This window comes from Podarcis bocagei (genome assembly GCF_964188305.1).
Source record: "Podarcis bocagei genome assembly, chromosome: 2".
Taxonomy (NCBI): domain Eukaryota; kingdom Metazoa; phylum Chordata; class Lepidosauria; order Squamata; family Lacertidae; genus Podarcis; species Podarcis bocagei.
Window position 1 is genome coordinate 22,994,901 of NC_138126.1, and position 15,561 is coordinate 23,010,461.

The window sequence follows — 15,561 nt, forward strand, 5'->3', positions numbered from 1 at the left end:
ACCGGATTCTGAATGTTTCTCCCTTCAATCTCTAGGTTGGTAACCGTATTCAATTTTTGTCTCTTTTTCAACTGCCAAGCTAGCAGTTTTCCACATTTGTTTGCCGATTCAAAAGTCCTTTGTTTCATTTGTTTGATTTTTCATTCAACTTCCTGATTTATCAATTTTGAATATTGTGCTTGATAAAGTTTAATTTCTCTCAGAATCTCCTGTGACTTCGGTTTCGATCTTAGCTTTTTCTCACCTTCCCTAATTTTCTCCAAAATCTTGTCCTTTTTCTCATTCTGTGCTCTTTTCTTTATGGTGTTCTGTTGTATCAGAAACCCCCTCATTACAGCTTTGCTTGCATCCCAGATTACTCTTCTTTCCACCATGGTGTTTAAATTTATTTCAAAATAGTCCTTCAAAGTTTTTTGGGCCTTCCAACATTTACTTGTTTATCCTATATTTTATTCTGTGAACCGCCCTGAAATCTTATGATTAAGGGTGGCATACAAATCTAATAAAATAAAATAGATCCCCATCAGCCCCAACCATCATGGCCAACATTGAGGAATTGAAGAAAGTTGTAGTCTGGGGTTTCACCCGACCCATCTTTATTGCAAGGTGGCCTCAATGGCTATCTTTTACCAGTTTGGGTAGGTAAGACAGCTATGGCTGTTTCTGAACAGGGATAGTCTGACTATTGTTGTCAATGCACTGGAAATCTCCAGACTGGATTACTGCAATGTGCTGCATGCAGGGCTGCCCTTCAGGGTGACCCAGAAGCTGAAGCTACTGATTCATAAATGAAATTGGGGGGGGGGGGTTGTCCAGCAACATCTGGAGAATCCCATATTCCCCATCCCCATTCTAGACCAGAGTTTAATGAATAACATGCAGAAAACACACACACACCCCATGTATCCAGTGGACCTTGCTCCCAGGTAAGTGTGCATAAGATTGCAGCCTTCCAGCACAGTCCTCTACAACTACTCTGAAGTAAATCCTATTGATTTCAATGAAGTTTTATCTTCATTGAGTAAATGGGACTTACAAAATATGAATAGTACTGGTAGAATATGGATGTCTGAAACAATGAGTGATCAGACATACCTGCCAGACTGGATATAATATTCAAACTTGATTGTGAACAAGCAATAAACCTACAGGTTATAGTTTGTATGATTTTATGTGTCTTTTTAATAAAAATTTTAAAAAATTAAGTCACGCACTTTATTCAGTTTTCGCTGAACTTCTCCAAAATTTAATGGGCTTGCAAACCGCAAGCATTTCATTTCTAAGTATCAGCACAAAGTCCTACTTTGAAACAAAACAGACTTATTTTGTTGGTTAATGAATCTACAAATAAATACCAATGGGAGATAAAACAGACTTTTTTTAACTTATCAACTTCAATTGAAGTTTTGATCTGCAGTCTCTATTAATGTAAAGGCAAAAAATGTATGTCAGGCTGTTTCTGCCCGGTTTCGAACCGGGGACCTTTCGCGTGTGAGGCGAACGTGATAACCACTACACTACAGAAACCCAGCTGTATGCCTTCTCTGAGCTACTGTGGCTGATTGGGAAAGTATGACTGGTATGAAAGCCATGGCAGTCAAAAGGAATCTGCTGACACATCATTCTTGGGTCTGAGTCACTCTAGTCTCAGTGGGAGTTATTGCCTGTAATTACTGCCACTGCTAAGACCTTCAGGCTATAAATTGAACTTACTGAGTGTACAAGGATTGCAGGCAGAGTTTATTCTCACAGCAGCTCAACAGCATCTACAGCAGCAACATGCATAGATTTGTGTGCAAAAATGTAGAGCATTTAGGTTCTCAAGAACAGGGACTGTGTATTGGTTCTGGTCATAACCTCCAGCCGGTTGCCAAAGGGAAAACAACACTGTGGAGTGATGATCCTTTGGGAAATCTGAGACAGATCCCCAAAACTCTTCTGTACAGGAGGGTAGCAAGAGACTTAAGGGTAAAGGTAAAGGGACCCCTGACCGTTAGGTCCAGTCATGGACGTCTCTAGGGTTGTGGCGCTCATCTCACTTTATTGGCCGAGGGAGCCGGCGTGCAGCTTCCGGGTCATGTGGCCAGCATGACTAAGCTGCTTCTGGCGAACCAGAGCAGCGCACGGAAATGCCATTTACCTTCCCGTCGGCATACTTGCACTTTGACGTGCTTTCAAACTGCTAGGTGGGCAGGAGCAGGGACCAAGCAACGGGAGACTTAACAACCGGAAAATATTACTGCTGTCCTTGATATTACAGTGGTACCTCGGGTTACATACGCTTCAGGTTACATACACTTCAGGTTACAGACTCCGCTAAACCAGAAATAGTGCTTCAGGTTAAGAACTTCGCTTCAGGATGAGAACAGAAATTGTGCTCTGGCTGCGCGGCAGCAGCAGGAGGTCCCATTAGCTAAAGTGGTGCTTCAGGTTAAGAACAGTTTCAGGTTAAGTACGGACCTCTGGAATGAATTAAGTACTTAACCCGAGGTACCACTGTATATTGAATATGTGATTTCAACATTTTTACATTGCATTTCTGTTGCTTTTCACTATAGGCTGCGATGAGGGTGGTTTTAATAGAAAAACAGGGTATAACCATTAAATCCCCGTCACCAATATTTCATGGAAAAATCAGCAAACGCAAGTTAGCAATTGGGGAAAGGGTGGAAAAGAAGGGGGAGAAGGGTGTCAACCGGCTGTTGTATCTAGCTTTGAAAGAAGGAGCTATGATTCCATCATTAAAGGATATTAAGTGGGTCCAATGGTCAAGAAGGCGGTTTCTGCACACCCTGTACAGAGACATGAGGAGCAGATATGGGGCTCATCAACCTGGGAAGGCTGCCCGTCTAGGAGAAGGAAAACTCTGGTGCTAAACCTCCACTGCCTTGCAGGATATTTTCAGGAGAAGAAAAAGCTAAGGAGTAAACCCAAAACAAATCTGGAGTGGAGTCCTTAAGATGGTTGGGTGGCATCTTGTACCCCTCCTTCCAGCAACTCCTGCAGCCAAGCTGGTGCCAAACATATTGCTGTGGTTTCCTTTGGACCACATCAGCAAGGGGAGGGGGGTCCAGTGGCGTAGCGTGGGTTGTCAGCACCCGGGGCAAGGCAAGTAATTTGCGCCCCCTAACCCGTGGATTTGCGCCCCCTAACCCTAACCCCCAGATGTTGCGCCCGGTGCGGCCGGCCCCCCTGCACCCCCACGCTACGCCACTGGGGGGGTCTTGTCATCTGGGCAGCCCAGAACCTCCATACACACTGTTCAGGCTTGCACCCTGGAAAGGTCACTTTGGTGCTGCTTGTGTAGCCATTTGACTTCACCCCCAAAGGCACACTCCATTGCTTCTTGAGATATCTGGATGCCAACGACATCAGCTTTCACAAACCTGGTGCTCCAGCTGGATAGCTCAGTCGGTTTGAGCATGAGACACTTAATCCCATGGTTGTGGGTTTTGAGCCCCACGTTGGGCGAAAAATTCCTACATTGCAGGGGGCTGGACTAGATGATCCTCATGGACCATTCCAACTCTGATTCCAGATGTTTTGGACTGCAGCTCTCAATAGTTAAGGGTCCAAAACCATCTGGAGAGTACAAAGTTGGTGATGGCTGTAGTACATCAAGGCATTTATCATGGAAATGAATGTCATCTTCCTAAGACTTCTGTGGGATTAGGATTATGATTCTAATGGATCTCCTGGGAATGCTAAACTAGCCTTGTATTTAGCAACGTGCCTGGTTGCCGTATGCAACATGGATTTTCACGCAGGAGAATGAAGGAGTTGGCAGGGGACTAGTAGATTGATTTTGCCCTCAAGTCTACAGCCAGCACGGAAACACAGTGGGGAGGATGGCAGTGAGAGCAACAGAAGGATGGATCCTTCCCTCTCTCCACTTGTCCATCTGATTTAAAAAAAGAGAATATTTTTATTGATTGCCCTGTTTTCATACCAGCCACAGAGAAGGGGCTGTCGGGCTATTTAGTCCTATAACTAGTTAGGAAAAACAACTACAGTGGTACCTCGGGTTAAGAACTTAATTCGTTCTGGAGGTCCGTTCTTAACCTGAAACTGTTCTTAACCTGAAGCACCACTTTAGCTAATGGGGCCTCCTGCTGCTGTGCCCCTGCACAATTTCTGTCCTCATCCTGAAGCAAAATTCTTAACTCGAGGTACTATTTCTGGTTTAGTCAGTTTTGACTGCAGCTAATGGCACCGTAATTATTTTCTTGGTCCAGGAGTCTGCTTGATGCAACAGATCCATGTAACCCTCCTCGGGAAAAAAAGATCTGCGCGTACCTAAGAGAGGAAGAGAACTAGTGCCGCAATTTTGTACCGCACGTTTGTGTTGGAAGCCACTCAGAGCGACTGGGACAACCCAGCCAGATGGGCGGGGTATAAATAATAAAATATTATTATTAATATTCTGGTAACCCGCCTTGGCAGAAAGGCGGCATATCAAGGAAGAACCGCCGGCCCCAAATCAGTTGGAGATGGATCAGTTCACTGAGCAACGAAGGGCTCGGAATGAGTCTCACACGAGCAGATCTGCCCATTAGCGACCCCCTCCAGGAGACCACCATGCTCACGCCGCACGCGCGGACGGAGGAGTCTCGTCGCAAGATATCGCGAGAGGTGAAACGCCAGGGCGCCGCCATGTTGGCTGCTGGTGGGGAAGCGGCTGCGGCAAAGAGTCTTTTCTACGGAGCGTGCCGCCGCGTTTCGTGCTTATGGATTCGCAGCATTGCGCGTCGCAATTTGCCTCCGCGAGGCTGAGGAAGCGCGGCCCAGCGCAAGGCGCTCCGTCGGGTCGTTCGTACGGTTGACGTGGGGGCCGCCATGTTGCTGTACGTCGGCGCCGGCGCCGCGAGAGGGCGCCGCGAGAGGCTATTTCCGCTTCCGGAAGAGGCCGCCGCTTCCTTTCTCTCCCTGGGCCTCAGCGAGCTGGCAGGTCCGGGCTAAGGGCCGCCGGTGAATCCGCCTCCATCCTCCGCCTGCCGCGGGAGCTCGAGCCTTCTCAGCCGCCGTCATGACGGAGCAGATGACCCTGCGTGGCACCCTGAAGGGCCACAACGGATGGGTGACCCAGATCGCCACCACCCCTCAGTTCCCGGACATGATCCTCTCCGCCTCACGCGGTAACGGAGGGCCGGGCCGGGAAAGACCAACTCGCGCGGGGGACGGGGGGAGGGAAGCGTGGAACGGGATGGGAGAGACCACCGTGTGATGCGGGGGGGGGAGAGAAACGCCCAGTTGTCGCGTGAAGGACGCGACCATGCAGCCCCATCTACGTGTAATAGGGAATGGGGCATGAGGAGAGAGACAATCACGTGCTAGACAGGGTGAGGGTTTGGGGAGGCTCCCACGCCCCAAGGGGTTTTTTTTGGGGGGGTTAAGGTAAGAGGATAGAAAACCAAATGAATAGCAAGCGGTCAGCCACAGAATCATGTGAGCGGGAAGGGACCATGAGGGTCATCTAGTTCAACCCCCTGCAATGCAATAATCTTTTGTCCAATGTGGGGCTCGAACCCACAACCCTGAGATTTAAGAGCGTCATGCTGTACTGACTTAAGCTGTCTCAGCAGATTGAGGCAGAAAATGAGGTGTATGTAGTAAGGCCCACCTGCTTCTCTTTCTTCCCAGCCCTGATGATTAAATTTGACATTTGTCTGCTGATCTTCATGAGGTCTGAAGACATGTCCTGCAATTATGATGGGGCAGGAGAGGATCTGTTCTCTTTGGTTGGCCTTCGAAGCCAACCAAAAGTGGCCAGGAGCAAGCCTGCAATTCAGGAACAATGGGGCTCTACAGCTGGTCATTCATACTTGTGGGTTAGAGGGGAAGGGCAGTGAATTTCCTCCATTAATTAGCACCTCCAGCTTAGGAGGGATTGATTTCCGGCTTTAATTTCTGTATTGTTAATTTATACCCCATCTTTACTCCCAATACACTCAAGTTGATGTGTGTGGCATCCAGCTTAGTGTCATATCTTGTAAGGCAGGTGAGGCTAAGCAATTTTGCCACTGGCCCTGGGAGCTTTGTTGCTTAGTGGGGATTTGAATGAACCCTGAGGTCTCTCTGGTCCTAGTCTGACATGGTAACCCGGGGGGGGGGGGAGGCGGTAAGCCAAAGTGGTGCTCTCCAGGTGTTGGACTACAACTCCCATGATCCCTGTTGGTTGGCACCTCATAGACATCCTCTGCTCTAACTGCTATACCACGCATTACATCCTTAGCACATGGTTCATAGGGTGGTTCCTTTCTGAGCCTCGATTATGCCAGAGAAGGAGCAAGCAACCTATTTGGTGATGTGAGCCAGTACTAACTTTTATAGCAACTGCTGAAGCCGGAGGAGTCCACAGCTCTGGTGAGCAATTGAGGATAGCTTTCTCTGTGATATTAGTGCACAGGTGGATGACTAAAAGGGGGTAGTACTGGGGTGTGACAAAGGATACCTCGTATTTGGATCTAGATGCTGAGACCTACAGTTAATTTCTGGTGAAGCTGTAAAAGCTGGGTCATAATTGTGTGTATTTGAAGGCAGTCTCTGGTTTGAGAGGACTTTTCTCTCCAAGGGAATTGGAGAATTTTTTGTGTGGTTTCACATGAGGGCATGTTAAGAGTTTGCAGGAAGCCTTGGCTAGTCCGCTCCTCACTGAGATGGTAAAGCAGAGTATTGTAACACTTCAGAATGCAAGTGGGGGCTGGTATAACTTGAGTGCTCCTCCAGCCATACACTTCCCTTCACATGGAAAACTAGATGTTGGGGAGAAGTATTCTAACCTAGCCAACTCCCTGAAATGCTAGCTTTCTGTGTGCTGGAAAGTGTTTGGCAAGGTGGCACATTCAACTAGGCAAGTCCCCACCTCCAGTCTGAAGTGGTACAGTCCAGGCATGACTTTACTCCCTCACTAGGAACTTGGTCACAGTGGAGTGCAGCAGCCTGCTTCAGGGAATGAGTAGTAAAGGAATGAGATGCCTCCCGCCCCTCAAGTAATATCTATCTCAGATTTGAGAAAATCTGTGGAAGAACCATTTGCTATCTTTTTCCTCTTGCAGACAAGACGATCATCATGTGGAAGCTGACTCGGGATGAAACCAACTACGGGATCCCCCAGAGAGCCCTTCGGGGCCACTCCCACTTTGTCAGCGATGTGGTTATCTCCTCAGATGGGCAGTTTGCCCTCTCTGGCTCATGGGACGGCACCCTGCGCCTCTGGGATCTTACCACGTGAGTGTAGATTGGGGAAACAGGGTCTGTGTTGATTGAAAAGGATTGTCCTCAGCAGACTGATTATATGTTTCACTCTGCCAAGTTCTCCCGTGGTTTCCCACTTTCTTCTAGGTTTTTATTCCTAAGTACGGTTTCCTGTTTTTATCACTGGTTGCTTTGGGATCAGGGTTTTGTGCTTGCTTCCTCCTGTCCCGATGATTAGATCTGACACAATATCTACAGACTCCACTGGGGTTTGATGATACGTCCTGCAATTATGATGGGACACTACAAGAGAGACTGAGAAAATGGAAGCTTTCTGTTTTATTGGAAAGGCGAGGGGAAGGGGAAATCAGTTGGAAGGAGACATCTGTTTCTGGCGGGTTTTTGGAATTCCACATTTCCCCATACAGGACATTTCAGGTTGCCCTTGTCATGTTCCACAGTGAGGGTACTAAGAAATTCTCAGATCCTTCATGCTCCTTTCATTTCCCAAAGTTTGGGGAGGGTTATGGACTCGGTTCAGTGTAGATCAAAGGGAAAACCTCTTGTTGCTGGTTTGTTAGTTGCTCACCCTATGAGAGCTGCACAAGGTGGCAGGAGAAGCTCTGCTTCTCTCTCTTTAGGACTCATTGGCTACTGAAATTGGAGTGAGGGACGTGGTCCAGTCTCGTCTCCAGGAAAAGTTCCATTGAAGCAGGAGATCCTCTTTGAAAATTAAACTTATGGGCCCTAGGAGGAGCTCAAGGCCAGAAGGGAAGGGTCTTTGCAGGGGAAGAGGGTTACAGGAAGTAGCATGGCAAGGCAGGGAAAAACGAGATTTGGTCTGAGGGGCTTTTTCTTTCCTGTGTTGCACTGGGTTTGTAATGAAATGACACCTCCCTTTCAGAGGCACCACCACCCGGCGTTTTGTGGGCCACACCAAGGATGTGCTGAGTGTGGCTTTCTCTTCTGACAACCGCCAGATCGTCTCAGGTTCCAGGGACAAAACCATCAAGCTCTGGAACACTCTGGGAGTCTGCAAGTACACTGTACAGGTGAGTCTCTCCTCCCTCCCAGATCTGGGCATTGAATACCACTAAAGTTCACCTCCCTTTGTTTTAGATTTTTAAAATCTACATCACCCAATCAACTGTGTCCTCTGTATGGGTCACAAATGTAAAATAAATCAAACACAATAAACAGTATTTTAAAAGCAACACCGTGATATCATTTAAATGAAGCACCAAATCTACAAAAGCCTTGATGTGCCTTTAGTGGCTGTTCATCCAGACAGTTGCTGCAGGTGCTCAAAAAAGGGAAAACTTGCACGTCTCAATTCATGTTTGTGGAGAAAGGATGGGTTGGATCCTTCTTGGGTCTGAGAGCATACTCTGCGTTTTACATAGAAGTAACATTTTGATCCTACCCTTCCAGTCTCTCCTCAACCTTCTAGGGGGCTGGAGCTGCAACACTTAAGAGCCTGATTTCTAGTACAAACTAAGCACCCTAGTGGGGCAGGCAGTCCTCTTAGCAGTGCCCCTTCTGCAGAGCACAGTTGCCAGCCCAGGATATATATTGGGTGAGGAGATCTCTTGTGTACCCTGATCCCAAGTTGTTAAGGGCTTTAATTGCTCAAATGTTAAGCTCTGTCAATGCTCATGACACTTTATAGCAGTTCATAAAGGGAGAAAAAAAGGAGAAGTCTGTGCCCCAAGGAGCTTACAAGCTATAAATTTTGACAGGATGTGGAGACAACAGAAGGCAGGGAAGGATGGAGGGAATGGGGAATACATGTGCAAATGCAGTTAGATGTGCTCAGTTTTCCTTATTGATAAGGAGTTAGAACTAGGAGGTGACACGTGCTTAAATATTAATTTTCAGAATGGTTGTTTCTCTGTAACATCCTGTTATCAGCTTTTACTAAGAGCTGTCATACCTTCTTTTTTCTCCACTCAGGACGAGAGCCACTCAGAGTGGGTGTCCTGTGTGCGCTTCTCCCCCAACAGCAGCAACCCCATCATTGTGTCCTGTGGCTGGGACAAACTCGTGAAGGTGAGTCGAGTATCAGCCTTAATCCTCAAATCTCTGTCTAGGGCCTCCCCCTGGAAGTGTCTAAATAATGCACAAGCATTCTCTTTCCTGTCCTCTCTTTTGATAATCTGGAACCAGCCCTTCAGATCTTCTGGTAAGGAGGGGCAGGACTTTGGGGTGTGCTGGAATCTCACCACCTCTCTACTCAACTAGCAAAGCAAAAGTCCTGAAGCCAAGCCAATGAGTTGTGGAGGTGCGGGAGGGGGGATTGGAGGGAGAATTGGGGCCACGGGGTCCATCAGATTTGCAGCAGCTTATAAACAGTCGGGTGTTCTCTTGTCCTCTTAGCATAGGTGACTCAATGAGTAATACAGTCTCTTTGTTGGTGCCCCGATTGGAGCAGGAGTAGAATTCTGCTTAGTCAGTCTTGCAAAGAGAGGAGATATATTGGTTGACTGCTCTTTTCACTAAATAGGCATGCATCAAACAGCCATGTTTTATTATGTATCGGATGTTCAGTTATACTTCTATTAGACAGGCACCAGTTTTGTTAGGCAGTGGGTGAGACACTTTTCAACAATCACTGGATCAGGAATTTGATCACACGGCAAGAGCTCACCTTGAGATTAACAGCATCAGCAAATCAGTTTTGAATTTGTACTCTCCCCATCTTGCAGGTGTGGAACTTAGCTAACTGCAAGCTGAAGACCAACCACATTGGGCACACTGGCTACTTGAACACAGTGACAGTCTCGCCTGACGGCTCCCTGTGTGCTTCAGGTGGCAAGGTAAGTCTCTGTGGCAAGCCTCCGCTCAAGAGGTTGAACCTGTGCAAAGGTATAGCCATGTGCCTAAAGCTTTCTTGTTCAGACAAACTTTGCCCAGTAAGTCATGTTACCTCCACACACAACCATCAAATTGGATTGTGTATGAATTCATGAAGTATGGTTTTGTATTGATTTATTCATTGCATTTTATAAATTCTGCGTTATACGTTGCTTTAGATACTTTTAATACAAAGCAGTGTAACTATTTACTTGTTAATAAATAATAAACCAGAGGGGGTGGAGAGGAACTACTTTTCATCTTTCTCTACACTTCTGCTTATCTGGTAAATTGGGAAGCCAGCCACTATAAATTGGCCAAGTGTGTTGTTTATTAGGGAGGGAGGGAGACAGAAGGAAGCATGGGCAGTCACTGTGAACCAGAGGTTGCTTAGCTCAAGGTACTTAGGGGGAGTTAGCTCATGGGTGTCGTGTTCTCGCTAGAAGCATCTAACCTAGACTTGTAAAAATAAGTTACTAGTCTGCTATGGGCATAGCCATGCTTGTCATGGAGGGAGGGGGAAGCCCTCTTCTATTTCCAGTAAGGAAATCCAGGATTCCTCTTCACCAGCCTTCTAATTGCGGACAGAGGGGAGTTAGAGCTGAGGGTCCGTCTTTCTTACCTGCACAGCTACAACGACAGCAATACAGGAAGCTGCCTTAGACAGAGTCAGACCGTTGGTCTGTCTCGCTCAGTGTCATATATGCTGAGTGGCAGCAGCTCTTCATGCAATGGTACTGAGGACTGGGGACTGAGCCTAGGAGCTTCTGCATGAGAGCAGGTGCTGTACCACTGGGCTATGCCCTTTCCCTGAATCGATGGCTTGGGGGCCAAATATGGTCCTCTGGATTCTCCCCAGGCCACAATTGCCACTGCCATTTATATGCTAAACATGGTCCTCTTTGTGGTGAGGAAATGGGTGTCTCTGCGTAACAGGTGGCGGTTACAGAAACAAGGCACAGCTTCCTCAGCTCTTCTAAGTATCGATCAGGGGGGGCTTTTTCCCAGCCCAAGGAACACTGTCCCTTCTGCTGATAACATAGGGAGTGTAGCGTTAAAAACAGTTCTGGAGTTTGTATTGTGGAGATATCCTCAGAATAGACTGCAGAAATAACTTCCTAATTAAAAGCAATCTAGGAGCAGAGGAAGCTTTGCAGGCTAATTTAGAATTGTAGAGTTGGGAGGGATCTCAAGGGTTATCTAGTCCAACCCCCCTGCAATGCCAGAAGCTTCAACCATCCTCTGCTTTGAAACCTTCAAGGAAGGAGGAGGTCTCATGGGGGGGGGGGTTTCCGGGATGCTTGATCTACATGAAATCATGCTTTTAAACGGAGTATGTGAGCAAGATCCCCTATAAACTGCTGCCCCCTTTTCTTCTGCCTAGCTCAGTGCTCTTGCCTGCTTAGTGACATTTAGCACTTTACCATCCTGTAGAGATCTAGTCAGAGAATCCTGACTGTGCTGTGATGAAACATACATGCCATCTGACTTACTACCATGCTGATACTCAGAGGCTGTTTCTGAGCTGTCAAACATTGGGTGGGAGATCTGTTGCTTTGGAGAAATGTCCCCCCCCCCCCCCGCCCTTGACAATTTCTGTTTGAGGGACAGGGGGTGCATGAATTAATAAGTTAAATGCCTCAGATTTTTTAGGGGCCTTGAGTAGGTGCTGGGAGGAATGGGGAGACTCGGACGCATTAAGATTCGCAGCCTATTGCCCTTTTCCATTGCAAAACCATTCTGGACTTGGGGGCTTTAAATCTAACGTCTGCTTTCTTCCACCGCAGGACGGGCAGGCTATGCTGTGGGACTTGAACGAAGGCAAGCACCTGTACACCCTGGATGGTGGAGACATCATCAACGCCTTATGCTTCAGCCCCAACCGCTACTGGCTGTGTGCAGCCACTGGACCCAGCATCAAGATATGGGTAAGTTCAGAGCTTGATGTTGGCTGTTGAAGGTTTGGGAAGAAGGGAGGAGATTAACTCTTCTCCCAGCCTAGGTCTTGTTTTCCTTGTCAGAATTAAGTTGCTGTTCCCTTGACATTTCTTCCTTGGCAGTCCTGGGAGAGTCATGTTAGGTTCCTGCAGCTGAAGTTCCTTGAATTTATAGTTTGAGCTTCTGAGATCTCAGCAGGCCAGAGCAGGATGTTCAGGGGTCAGGCTGGCATAGCTCCTTATATGGTAAAAACAAACTTAAGTTATGCAAAGTATTGTACACAAATTAATTTGTATGGGCTGCGGAATGTGCCTTTCTCTGGCAGATAATTACTGTTTCAAGGCTAAATGTGGTTTTCTCATTCTGCCGTCTAAAGAGCAAGGGGCCTTTCTCTTAATGTCAGTGTGCAGAAGATTCAGTTGCCTGGATGCCTCCTGCTCCCTGCAACTGCAACACCCAGCCTTCTCATTTTTGAACAGAAGATGCAAATCTAATTGTGGCTGAATGTGTTTGCATACTTTTATTCCAAGTTAAAATCTGAACTGCCACGGTGGTAGAGGAGACAGACATTCTTACTTAAGAAGAAGTAGCCTCTCTGGTAAGAGAACTGGTAGTTGCAGATAGTAGCAGTGATGATATTCAGATGACTGTTAGGGCCCACCCAACTCTACAATTCTGTGAAGCAGAGAAGCAGCAACAGCTACCAGTGGCAATGCAAGGGAATGCATTGTGAGTGGTGATTTCAGGCTTGAGAGCGAGGGGACTGACGTGCTGTGATGAAACACACTATGCCGTCTGATTTTGCTTCCGTGTGGAAAACCAGAGGCTGTTTCTGAGCCTGTTGCCCAAACTACATACAGCATGCAAATAGCAGGTGGAAATTGAACAAAACGTTCAGCCTCGAAGTCTGCAACTCCCATTTGACCATCTAACCCCTGCTTTCTTAACATCAGGACCTGGAAGGCAAGATCATTGTGGATGAGCTCAAGCAGGAAGTGATCAGCACCAGCAGCAAGGCGGAGCCACCCCAGTGCACCTCATTGGCCTGGTCTGCTGACGGACAGGTAAGAACCGGGCTGTGCAATCAATCTTCTTTGCGGTCAAAGACCAGACAGCAAAGCTAACAACAACAAATGCCACAACCACATAAAGAAGCGGATGTAATTAAAAATCCCCTATAAACTTATTTACATTAAAAATATCACTCCTTCAGCTAAAATCTGTATTCAGGAGATTAAAATCAGTAGTCCGTGTTGCTATAAAACAGCATTTCGCAGCAGGCTGTGCAAGATGCCGAGGGCCGTGCAGGAAGTTAAAAAGAGCTGTTGCCTCCTCCAGCCAGGGAAGAACTGGGAAAGCGGGATTTGTTAAAGCCTGCATTTCTGAGCTTCCACCTTTGCCATACAGGGCTTGTGGCATGTGGGTTTTCTTGAGGAACCAGAACTTTTCACCCCAACTGCAGCTGACCGTTTCTCCTGATCAGCACTTGAAGGGCAACCAAGGAAAGAGGTTTTAGCAGTGCTGCAGCTAATCCTGGTTTCCTGGGCTCCTAAAAATTTGACACGGACACTCGTCTTGAGTTTTAAAAAAGTTTTTTCCCAGTCAAGTTTGTTATGTATAAAATACAGATACACTGCCCAAGAAGACTGCCCATTATTTGAACTGACAGATAAACAGTGTATTGTCTTAAGATGTGAAGATGAGGGGAATGGCCCTGCAGCCAGGCTTTTGGTGGCTGTCTTCCCTTATTCTGCCCCAGGGACATTAGGCACTGCCTGATTAAAGTACACAAGTTGTGGAGTTTGAGGGAATGACAGCTGACCTTGCAAGGCGGGAATATTCAGGAGCGAGTTTCCCCCTCTCCACTTACAGAGCAGAAAGTGATCAAATTTTATCCCTTCTGGTCTTCCTGTGGGCTGGATACTTCTCATCCTCCAATAGAATAAAAAGTGAACACATTGGGTTTGTCACAATCTGCTGTTTGTTCATTCATTCAAGGCATTTTTACCCTACTATTCAGCCCTAAGCAACTGTCAGAGCAGCTTGCAGATCACTAAGGAAGACTCTGTAAGCCTGGGGGCAGGAACTACCTAAAAAGATAGGACACTAAAGGAGAATGCGATTGGTAAAATGATCTTGGTTACATGTGCATCTAGTGAACAGCTGTCTAGAGGAGGTCCCAGAAATTGCTGTGCCAATGTGGGGTAGCCCTGCCTCTACCCCATCCCTTTCTGCTGCATCCTGAGGAACCTGGCTTCTCAGCAAAGTCTCCCATTGACTTTCTATCCAACAGTTGGTTCATGCAAAGTGATTGTTGCTCCCTTGTCAAAAAGCTGTCGCCCAGTCGCTTCCTAACGCTGTTTCTCCCTCTCTGTTCCATCAGACTCTGTTTGCCGGCTACACGGATAACCTTGTTCGGGTCTGGCAGGTCACCATCGGGACCAGATGAGAGAGTGCAGTTGACCACAAGGCACAGAATTATAATTATGTACAAAACAGAAACAATAAAACTTTTTGTGCTGAACGTTATCACTGTGTCCTGCTTCTCTCCCCCCCCCCCAGATATACCTGAGAATCGCTATTCACTTACCTGTTTTCTACAAGCTTTCTCTCCCAACCCACTCGGCTGATGGAAGCTGCCATCGCTTCAACCAGGAATAAATAAAGCACCTTGTCCCTTTAGATCAGGAATGATAAACCTGTGCACCAGGGGCAACCCAGAAACTGCAAGGAGTAGACCAAAGATCCCTGCAAATCTCAGTGCTGAGATGGGGTGATAAAATGCTCTACAGAGCTCTTCAGAGAGGAAGAGTAAAAAGCAGCATATTCCCCACCAGGGTGGATTTAAATCACAATTTAAATCAGTAGTAAGACTTGATTTAAATCATTTTTTTACAGAAAGACTTCATTTTTGGAATAATAAATTTTCAGAGTATTTACAGTCACATCAAACATTACTGATTTGGTTAAACTATTGGAAATACATACAGATAATTATGAAATTATTGTGAGGTTTAATAAGTTGACTGTTTATATTTGCAGAACTTTATTGGAAGTAGAAAAATAATCATTTCCTTAACAATTTAAACATAGCATATGTATCCATGTTTGTTAACTGGTGTGGTTAAACAATTAAAAAAAAAAAAAAACCAGACTGAGTTTTAGCACACATGAAAAACTAAAACAAATCATTTCCTGATGAATAGCCTTTGGACTATAATGTAACTTAAATAGAAAACTATCTTTAGAAAGATTTTTCCTCCAAAAGCATTTTATTTTAAAAATCCGATTTAAAAATATATATAAATCATTGATTTTTATCCACTCTGTTCCCCACCCTACAGCCCAACCACTGGGGAGGACTTGGTAAGACCTGTCTTCCTGCCTGACTGCAGGTCTGCTTTGTGTGTATGTATAGGGAGGCTGCATGTGTTGTTGTGCATGTATACCAACGTTGGCCACACGTTCATTTCGCCCTCAGACTGAAAAAGGTCACCTACCTTTGCTGTGAAGGTAACAGCTGTCGAACGTCAACATGCCTGTCTTGGATAAGAGATTCTAAACTTTGAAAGCCCA

The 15,561-nt window shown here is 46.4% G+C and overlaps 1 protein-coding gene across 1 annotated transcript; it reads left to right on the top strand.

The window, feature by feature from the left end:
- Window positions 1-4,908: 4,908 nt before the first annotated feature.
- RACK1 (receptor for activated C kinase 1) lies at window positions 4,909-14,514 on the top strand. The gene is made up of 8 exons (XM_081183462.1): window positions 4,909-5,135; window positions 7,056-7,227; window positions 8,099-8,246; window positions 9,148-9,243; window positions 9,900-10,010; window positions 11,835-11,975; window positions 12,939-13,049; window positions 14,369-14,514. Exons 1-8 carry the CDS (start codon window positions 5,027-5,029, stop codon window positions 14,432-14,434), a joined length of 954 nt encoding a protein of 317 aa, XP_081039588.1. The 5' UTR covers window positions 4,909-5,026; the 3' UTR covers window positions 14,435-14,514.
- The last annotated feature ends 1,047 nt before the right edge of the window (window positions 14,515-15,561 follow it).

What these genes read in the sequence shown, in the direction of transcription:
- RACK1 (XM_081183462.1), top strand. Translation starts at nt 5,027, where the DNA reads ATGACGGAGCAGATGACCCTGCGTGGCACCCTGAAGGGCCACAACGGA. An exon ending in GATCCTCTCCGCCTCACGCG is followed by an intron (nt 5,136 to 7,055) that starts GTAACGGAGGGC and finishes TTCCTCTTGCAG; the next exon opens with ACAAGACGATCATCATGTGG. An exon ending in TCTGCAAGTACACTGTACAG is followed by an intron (nt 8,247 to 9,147) that starts GTGAGTCTCTCC and finishes TTCTCCACTCAG; the next exon opens with GACGAGAGCCACTCAGAGTG.